The 10,223-nt window shown below is 35.7% G+C and overlaps 1 protein-coding gene across 2 annotated transcripts; it reads right to left on the reverse strand.

Annotated features, from left to right (window-relative positions):
- Positions 1-338: 338 nt before the first annotated feature.
- On the reverse strand, positions 339-7,001 carry LOC122052174. 2 transcript variants are annotated; one of them, XM_042613581.1, is made up of 10 exons: positions 6,591-7,000; positions 6,299-6,394; positions 2,150-2,234; positions 1,920-2,041; positions 1,735-1,759; positions 1,560-1,643; positions 1,434-1,463; positions 1,250-1,355; positions 1,091-1,155; positions 339-603 (listed from the first exon to the last, which is right to left on the reverse strand). In XM_042613581.1, the coding sequence occupies exons 1-9, from the start codon at positions 6,678-6,680 to the stop codon at positions 1,092-1,094; spliced, it is 702 nt and encodes a 233-aa protein (XP_042469515.1). In that variant the 5' UTR covers positions 6,681-7,000; the 3' UTR covers positions 339-603; position 1,091. The 2 variants fall into 2 exon arrangements, with proteins under 2 accessions (XP_042469515.1, XP_042469516.1); XM_042613582.1 differs by lacking the exon at positions 339-603 and adding an exon at positions 615-845 and having other exon boundaries at positions 6,591-7,001.
- Positions 7,002-10,223: the final 3,222 nt, after the last annotated feature.

Below are 10,223 nucleotides of genomic sequence, written 5' to 3' on the forward strand. Positions count from 1 at the left end.
CATCGCGTGCAATATCATCGGGGGCAATTTCATAATATACAATTCACACATATCCTATACTAAACAATGTAATCGCGACTGGTTAGCCAAGGAGACTCTTAGGCCGGAGGGGTTGTGACTAATGTTTCGACTTTAGAATAATAAGTGACGGGTTCATCTCTTCGCAAATAAAAGTAGCTGAACCAACTTTCTCTTAAGCTCTTTCGAGAAAACCAAAAGTATTTAGTTTCTACTTTCATAAACACCATCTCAAATCAAAGGGACAACTAACTCAGTTAACTAACAAATTCTCCATCGAAAGCAGGATCGCGAATCAGTATATAAATAAAAGAAATTAATAGAATTCAGAACTAGCAAAGAATTTACTGAGTGAAAATAACTGATGAATGTTGCAACAAATAATAATAATCAATACAAAGTAGATGAACCATCAATAGGACCGAAAGAATTCGCAAGAGATTGAGTTTTGATAATACAAACATATATTGGGGGATGTCGGTCCCAACTCCATAAACTTAGAAGCTCCCGAGAATCTAAATCCACAGTTAATTCGAAGACAAGCCCAACCAGGTGAATCAGAATGTATACCCACGAAACGAAAGCCTGTACAATTGAAAGAAAAGTGTATGATCTGCATACAGATAGACTTCCGACATGGAAATGAAAGTGAATAAATTTTCTTCTCAGTTAGTGTTATATTCAGGTCCACTGGTATCAGAAGGATCCACGTAAAGATGAATTCAAGAAGAATATGAAACATTTGATTCTATCAGAAAGGAGCATATCTTTTCACTTCAATGATCACCCAAAAAGCACCAGACTATATTTGATGTTTGCACTTAATCCTACATGGCAAAATCGTTGCAGTTAATTCAACATTTCCACTGTTTCCTAACCGAACTGTGTGAGTATTGGATCAAATTGTCGATACTGTTCTTGCAAATTGTAAAATTCACTGAGAATAACACCGAGAAGGATCGAAAATTATTCATGTTTCATTATACTTTATGAGTTTGAACTTCCATGTTTAGAAACTCAGAAAAGACAATGGTGGATTCCAGAAAATAATGTATTCGGTTAGTAAAAGTACCTCAAGATAGGATAACCAGACCGAGGTAAATGGATCCACAAAGAAAGGCAAATGATATCAAACCCCTGAAACAAAATCAAGAATATATCGATAGAACAATATGTGAATTTTAAGCATAATGAAGTATGTCGATGTATGTTTGTTAACGGTGAGTCGCACCAAATAACACCCCACCCGACGCCATTACAAGGGCAAGGGCAGATTTCAGCAAATTTTTCAGCATCGCTCGAGTTAACTCTTCGAGATATTAAGTCATCATAGATATCTATCAAAGAAAACGTGTGAGACAATACACAATATCTATCAGTATTTTGCTTTCTGATGAAAGAATGATTTGACTTACCATAAACAGAAAATAAGCTATTCATGACACCTGCAATTCTCAAAAGTCATTAACAATCGATACTAGATGGCTTCTACTAATACTTGTCCACAAGAGGAGGTGCAAATGAGGTATACATATCCATACCTATAAACAGGATGACATAGCGAAGTATATGGACCTTCGTAGCCTCTTGTAGAAACCAAACCAAGGCGACAAAAATGATGAAACCTAGATAAGTAAAGAGATTTCAGCAAAAACAAATTCAAGATTTTACTTCTCAACTTGTATAAAAAACTAGTTAGGGACTATCCGTGCAAACCTATACAGAGTCCACGAAGCAACCACTGCATGCGGCATAAGAACAGACAAGTAAGCAAACAAGATCAGTCCTGATTAAGAATACTATGGAGTATCTTCTAACGTTAAGCTTGTTAAAATAAGTATAGATAACACAAACCCTAATAAAATTTGTAATGAAGTAATAAGTTGATCTAATGTGCATACATTTTTGGCATAGAAAAATACAACCACCAAAGCGAGCAAAAAGCAACCAGCAGCAATTCTTGTTGCAAGAAGATTAGTGGATGCAAGAATGAAGACCATTCCCCAAAATGATGAGCCAAGATCTGCGAGGGAAAAGACAAGATTCAAGAGAAGGCCCTAAAAATAATTGGCTTATATGGCTGGGTTGAAGCTAAATAATTTAAACAAAAAAAAAAAAAAAGATGAATTACATCCAGCAGGTAGAATGATCCAATAGATGCCACCGCGAGTTTGAGTGACCCCGCCCTCATCTGCATGTACCTGTATGCCCTCAACCTGCAAATAATACAATAATGTAATTCATATATTCAATAACTGAGTTAAGAATTCTAATCTTCCATTAGAATACCAAAGATAAAACTTATGAATATACTAGACGATATCCTTCTGAGCATTCTTGTGAGATAAGTGAGCATAAACCTTTTAGAAGGTGGCATTACTAGTAATCTGCTACTGAAGTTTCCTTAGTTGGCTTTTCTCTTGAACTACTTGGCAAATGTATCTTAATGTTAGAGCTAATTTCTGCTGCATCTAACAGAAATTCTATTCTTTCCAACATCAAATGGCACTTAATTTCCAACATATGATTGTTTTTGAATTCCTCCAGGTTACTACATGTCTGTTTGTTTTGCATAAAATATTTTCTAAAAGAGCATTTCACTCATTTCATCTTCTAGTGTTGGATAAAGTTGAGTAGACATTTTCGAGCAAAATGACTTTTGCTTGAAACATGCAGAAGTTATTATATCATCTTTCTCATGTGAGTCACCTCCACCCCATCCTGTAGCCGCTTGACAACTCTAGCAAACCCAATAAGCCGTCTTCGTCCCCTCCACTCCACAACCATCTATGAACCCTGTGACCACCCTCCAGCCACCTCTATGCCTACGGCAAAGTTTTGTCATCCCCAACAATGCCCACTCTGACTGTAAAATACATTACCCAAATAATAATTAAATAATAAGGTTTAATAGACAAAATACTTAACGGAATTTTTAGAAATTTTTAGAAATTTTCTGAGAATTTATCGGAACTCGTATGACGTATTTGGAGGGGATGCATTTATAGGCTTGGGAAAAGCCTATTTGGAATACCCAAAAAGGGGGAGTTGATTGAGGAATGCACTTAGGGTTTGATTAAGCAAAACCTAAGTATATATTTATATAAGTCCTTTCTTTTTCTCTCCTCTTACCGCCGCACACCCCCTCCGCCCAATTCCTCTCCCTCACGCGGCGTGGAGCGCCGACCGTCTACTCCTCTTCCCCAACCCGATGTGACGCTCCTTCCTCGCTGATAAAGCCCATCGGCCAAGGGAAGCCAATTGCTTCTCCCTTGCGCCGCCCCCTTCCTCTCGCCTCTGCCCCGGTTTCCCCTAGGGGTGTAAATGAGCCAAGCCTCTCATGAGCTATTAGAAACTCGATTCGATAAAAACTCGTTTGAGCTCATTTAATGAGGCTCGTTAAGATAAGCAAACCAAGATCAAGCTTCACAATATTCGGCTCGTTAGCTCGTGAACATGTTTGTTAGTAAGCTCATGAATAAACTTTTAAATGAAAAAATAATAGTTTGATATTGAATTTATACATTTTATACTCTAATTATAAAAATTATAGATAAATATATTAAATTTATTTATTAGAATAAAATTATAAATTTAATAAGAATATTATAATTTTCTCTAAATATATAATTTACTTTTTAATGAATATTTAAATTTATAATTTACATTTATTAAGCTCGTTTAAGTTCGATAAAAGCTCGAATAAGCTCGTGAGCCATAAATATATCCGTTAAATAAAGCTCGAGCTCGGCTCGATTATAAACGAGTCAAACTCAAACATTCAAGAGTTCGGCTCGGCTTGGCTTTATTACACCCCTAATTTCCCCCTTCTTCCTCTACCATCTCCGCACGGGCGCACCCATCGCCGACACCGACCGCCTCTGCCTTGATCTCCCCGATCGGTCTCTCCTCCTTGGACGACAACCCCGACCAGGAGTCGGTCGACACGTTGGTTGCCCACAGGCCTCACTGAGCGGAGCCCTAGCCGACGATCCACCATCAATCTCTCACGACTTCCCCGGTCTGCCCCTCTCCGACAGATCTGTCACAAGGCGCCGACGATCCTGATCATTGGGTACTGTCATCATCGTGACAAGCGTTGGGCCTCCAAGGAGCACTGATCACCGGGGTATCCAAATATCGACTGTCACATTTGAGGTAATGATTATCTCCAACATACAGTTTAAGGATAGGAATTATACTAAATTTTAATTGTGGATGAATTACATAGAGGGCAGTAGCTTCATCGTTGCTCCGACTAAGATTTCCTACAGCCACTTCTCCAGCTAAGAGGTGATAAAAGGGTACTCAGAATTGGGTAAGTTTTAGTGTTGATTCTTGATGGTTATTTCATAGTTGATCGATGGATTGGATTAGTGAGGTTAATCGATAGTTAGGGTTAATGTTCATATTGATTAGGGTTTTCCCTAACTAGTTTTGGGGATTTTATTTAGCTGGTTAATTCATAAGAACTTAGCTAAACAAAAATACATGGATGCAGGACTCTGTTGAGACGGCAACACGACGTGGGATTTTCTAATACGATCTTCATTTTAAGGCAGGTACCTTTGACTTATCTTTTTGATATTGTCATTCTGATATGCTTAATGAGTTATAACTAGTAGTAATAGTTATGTTTATATCTACTTGGTATGTCACTACTTGATACCGTAGTTTACCATATTGTTATCTGTGATAGATTTATGCTTATGTCCTCTTGATTGTACTTATGTAGTGACATACAATGTATTATCGGATACAAGTCTAGCTACTAGATATATTTGACATGTGTACCTAGTTTATTACTTGGCATGTATACCTAAGTTTACTACTTGGCATGTATACCTAAATCATTAATATGGACTTGGTTTTCCTTTTGGTACACATTATGAGGAGATTGGTATTTTCAGGAGTTACATGCTTAGTGTCATGCACCATTGTGCATGATTGCATGCTGAGCGATTGTTGGCTCCATTGTTATTGAGCACATCGTCAGTTACATGATCTGCACACACAACCACTCATGGGTTAGTGGTATATCAGGCAGGGTGTGTGTAGTTTGCTCTGTTAGGCTCGCTGGTCCACTCATGGGTAGTGTGACTGCAGCGTGGTAGCGAGCAGGGATCCCTCCTCTTGACTATGACACAGGGAGATGAGAGCTTTGGCTCCCCCACGCTGTTTGGGGTAGGAGGATAGGTGTACTCCAACAGCATCCTGTCCACTCGGTCACTCAGGAGTAGTGATGGCAGAGTGCACAGTTGTCATAGCCCTACCCACTCGGTCTAACTATCGCGTGTGAGATGGCTGACTAGCGTCAGGGGTGACCATGTCATTTGCATCATATGCATGGATTACATTTATTGCTTATGATTGTTGCATATTGGATGCTGCATTTTTGTGGTTGCATATGATTGACATGCATCCAGGAGACATGAGGTATTTGGTATGACGACCTTTATATCCGGATAGGAGGTCTTGGTGAGTACAGCTTCTTTGTTTATTCAGTTTTTGCATTTTCTGTTATTGATCAGGAGACTGTACTCCATGATTATTACTGATAGCTATATCTTATTATACATGTCAGTTTGATACCCATTGAGTTCATTGAACTCACCCCGTTGCTTTATTTTTCTATTTTAGGTTGAAACTGTCAGGATGTTCCAGTCGCTAATCCCCATTCCGTGTTGTGACAGTTTTCTGTTTTCAGTCTTTGTTTTCTTGTTATGTATATACATACTGGTGATGCGTGTGTCTTGCACTCGTGGATTTTATATCGTGATTTGGGTATGATGCCCATATTTTCCGCTACGGTAGTTTTTACGTTGTGGGTTGTGTTTTCCTCGTTGTAGTGGAGTAGGTTTTTATTAAACTGCGTGATCGTGATTGTCAGCCGGAGGCTGTACTATATAAAATGCGTAAATTGTTGGTCGAAGATTGAGAGGCATTGTGTAATCAGGCTCCAAATTGTCACCCGTACAGGGGAGCAGAGACTCCCCTGAGACATGACACTGGCCCTATCGACCCTTCCATTAGGCCCCTCCATTGCCTCTGCCAACCCCCACCATCAGCTCCGGCAGTTCTTCCTTAAAGCTCCAAAAAATTTCTTAGTATCACAACCAAACAATGGAAAAACAATCTATTTCTCTATAAATTTCTTCTCAGAAAAATATTTTACATGAATTGTTTTTCAGCAAACAAAAGGCCCTTGCTTAATGAATCAGTTATTTCATGTGAATCGTATGAAACCATGATTTTGCATCTCACTATCAAAATTACTCACATCCCCGCAGGTCAGCTTGCAGGCAAGGGCATGGCTGGTCTCGTGCAGAAATACCGTGATGAGCTTGAAAGGCCTCAGCAGAAAAGTCCTCCACAACTAAAAGGGATTAAAACCAGAGGCACAAATAGATCAATAAGGCAGAAGACCAGCACGAACCCTAGAAAAAGAACAAATTTTACGGCAGCGCAGTTTACACAAAGTCACCTTTTCCTCCAAAGTTACGAACTTTCATCAATCCCTAATGTAATGACGCGAAAAATGAACTGCTATTTAAATTCAAAAAAGAACTTACGAGGAGGATGACGAAGGTGAAAACACCAATGGTGACCATGAACGCGGTCTGGTCTCGATCGCAACAGTTCTTGAGCTCCCAATTAGGCATCCTTCTCTTTCTTTTTGGCTTCGGTAAATAGAAAGGCCAAACTGGAAGCGAGGAAGAAGCAAAGGGAGAGTTCGCCGGGTCCGAAGAGGGAGATCGACGGGGAAGCGTCAGGTGGTCGAGGGGGAACCGCCAGGTAAGATTGGGAGTTCGCCGGACGTTGGAGAGAAGGAAGAGGACCCGATCCCGCGTCGGAAGCTTCGATCTCGTTTTTGAATGCGCGAGCGAAGCTCGGAGGGGGAGAGAGAAGGAGAGGGATGACCGGCGTCGGTCAACTCAGCAGACGAAGTCTTCGAGCTTTGTTATTGGCTCTTTGACCGTAAATAATAATAATAAGAGTTATTATGGAAAAATTTTAAGGAAGATTTTGAAGGATAAACATATAAATAATAAGATCCATCATTTTATTTTTTGTGGATTCCATCATTTATGTGTCTATCCTTAAATTTTTTTTTAAATATTTTACCTTAAGAATATTATTTCTCTAATAATAATAATAATAATAATATAAATACATCATTATACCTCTATTAATCTTAATTTATTAAAAAAATAGTTTGAATTAAAATATTACACGTTTTCCTTGTTTAAAACTAAATTTCGTTTAATGAAAGTGTGGAAAAAAAATTATAGGAGAAATCACTATAAATTTTTATTTTAAATTTGTGAATCAAACAATTTTGCTAGAATATTACATTTTTTTTAATAAATCAAGAATATCATTTTGATGATTTTAAAATAATGGAATTCCTCACTATGGTAGCCAGAGAGAATATTGAAGAATGATTTTGTTAGGAGGACTCTTACACAAGACGTTGGCAAAAACTTAGTCTCGTGCCTCCATAGTATATTCCAAGTAATTCTGATCATAGTTTAAAATTAATGGTTCAATCAGGTAGAATCATCGGTTCGACGATTTCTAACCGATTATATCATAATTTTAACTATCCAAGATGATTACGATTTATAATTTGGAATCGTCGATTCACGGTTCAAAATTATATTAAAAAATTTTAATTTTTTTAAAAGGGCTTGTACTCATTTAAGTTGTCTACGTATCCCTTTAGAATATAAGTAAATCAAAGCCCAAAGGTTTTTTTTTACATTTTTATCCTTTTACATTTGAAAGTAGCGCTGACACTCACTTCCATTTCCTGTTCCTATTATATTCATTCTTTCGGTATCAAAATCTTCAACTTTATCATCTGAAAGTTACATTCCTTGATTCTTTCCTCGGTCCTGGTCCAGTCGTCGATTAATGTTTCGGCTTTCAATGAGTCAGGAGACCAAATTGATTGTCGTTCATCTAGCATGTTATCGCTGACACTGAATGTCTACTCTATAGTAACAATTGACACTGGACAAACTAAAATTTCTTTAGCTATCAAAGAGAAGACAAGAAAGTTTTGAGCTTTCTGTGACCACCACTTTAAGATATCAAAATTTCGCTATCTGCTTCATTAAAATCAAAAGAAGTTGTAAAATAATTCTCAAATTTTTGTATGAAACTTGAGGATCCTTGTAGACGTTTCGCCCATTTTTTTTAATAAAAGTTGTACTTTTGTAAGTTTTAAATTATTATTAGTAGTTTGTTGTATTTCAAAAATATTAGTTTGTGTTAATATTTTATATAATATTGATTATAAATATCATATAAATAAATTCTAACATTATATATAATAATAACTAGACCAAAAGAAAAAAAATCTTTAATTAACATTAAAGTGTCATAATATAAATTTAACATTTATGATAAAACTTTTAATTTAAATCGAATATCTAAAATAAATCTAATTAAATAAATTTTAGAAATAAAATAAAAATATTTTTCCTATTTAGTTTTCAACTTATATGCAAGAAGATAAATATTCATTATTAATATGTTCATTTAAAACTAATAATATATTAGAAATTTTTTTAAAACTAATTGAGCAATAGAATAATAAACACCCAAAATTGTGCATCATTAAATACTTTTAAAATTTTATAAATATTACTACAAATATTCCATTATTGTGAAAATAAATATATATTATTATTAGTATTTTGTTAAAAAATGAACATAATAATTTTTTATATCGAAATAAATTTTGTAATAATTGGTATGTTAATAGATGCGATCATAAATAAAAATTACAATTCTAATTAGTTTAATATAATTTTCTAAAATTTTTAATCCATCTTGAATACATAAATTTAAAACATGGCATACCTAACGAATTTGAAAAAATGAAATATCAATAAAAGGTTGATAAACAAATTTTAGATATCTATACAAGCAATATTGAAACTAGCATTATCTAATGATATTAAAAATATTTTATGTGTTAATCCATGTTCTTCTTTCCTTATTTTACTAATTTTTATTGTACGAGTACGTATCACCCTAGAAACATATTTAGCACATGAATTAAGACATTTTTTACAAAAAAATCTTTAAATGTTCATTTAGATCCAAAACTAAAGAAAGATGTTCTATAAAAATAAATTTAGTCAATGATTCTCTTAATTTATTATCCAAATATAAAAATAAAACGGAATTAATACTGCCGTCAGTTAAAGAAAATCTATATAATTGTGTTCGAGAATGGTCGAATCTATATTCCGTCAGGTGCTTCGTTTCTACATGTTGTTTTAACAACCCATAACCGCCGACGACTTGGAATTTATAGGAAATATTGTAATGCTTACATTTTGCACACAATTCTCCCAACAAAAGAATGACTTTCTCAAAATATTTAGTGAAAATAGAAGGCTTTAAAGGTGGAATTTTCCAAACCTTAGAAGTAATTGCATTGATACTTTCTTGTATTTCGGATGTCGGATTCGGAAGGTGCTTGATCTCATCATTGGTAGATTGAATGTTGGGGTCTTTATGTGGATTCACTATTTCCTTTCCTTTTTGAGCTTGAGATAATGCACCTCTATGACCTCCTACCATTATAATTGAAAATTTGAAATAGAAATAAAAACAGAAATGTATAGAGAATACGAAATTGAAATTAAGAATAGAGAAGATGTGTATAAAAATAATGAAATAAACTCTTTATTTATAGAGTTTGGATAATAACGGACATTAAATCATAGTTATTGATTAAAAAACGGTCAAATGATCTTAATCATTAAAAAAATTACCTAAAAAATCCTCACTCTACCCTCAACGGCTAGGAACCACCTGTTAACCGACGGTTCCTACAGTCGGAATCGCTAGTTCCAACGAAAAAAAAAATTAGATGAACCAACAGGCCGAACCGGCAATTAACCAACGATCCACCGATTTGTGACTTTTGGAACAGAAATTGGCCCAACGAACCGAGTCAACGGGTTGAGGGTCCGCTGACCCGGTTAAGGGCAGTGGCTGGACCAGACCTGGGTCCAGTCTAGTTCCAAGTCAACACGGACTCTCACACAAGATGTTATTATGCAGCAGTTGTTCGTGATTTTACTAGGATGGCATTAGGCGACAAACTACACATTTAATATAATTGTAATGTATTCATATAATTTAAATGCGATATTAGTTATCTCCGGCTGTACATATAAAGG

The sequence above is a fragment of the Zingiber officinale genome, chromosome 3A (genome assembly GCF_018446385.1).
Source record: "Zingiber officinale cultivar Zhangliang chromosome 3A, Zo_v1.1, whole genome shotgun sequence".
Taxonomy (NCBI): Eukaryota; Viridiplantae; Streptophyta; class Magnoliopsida; order Zingiberales; family Zingiberaceae; genus Zingiber; species Zingiber officinale.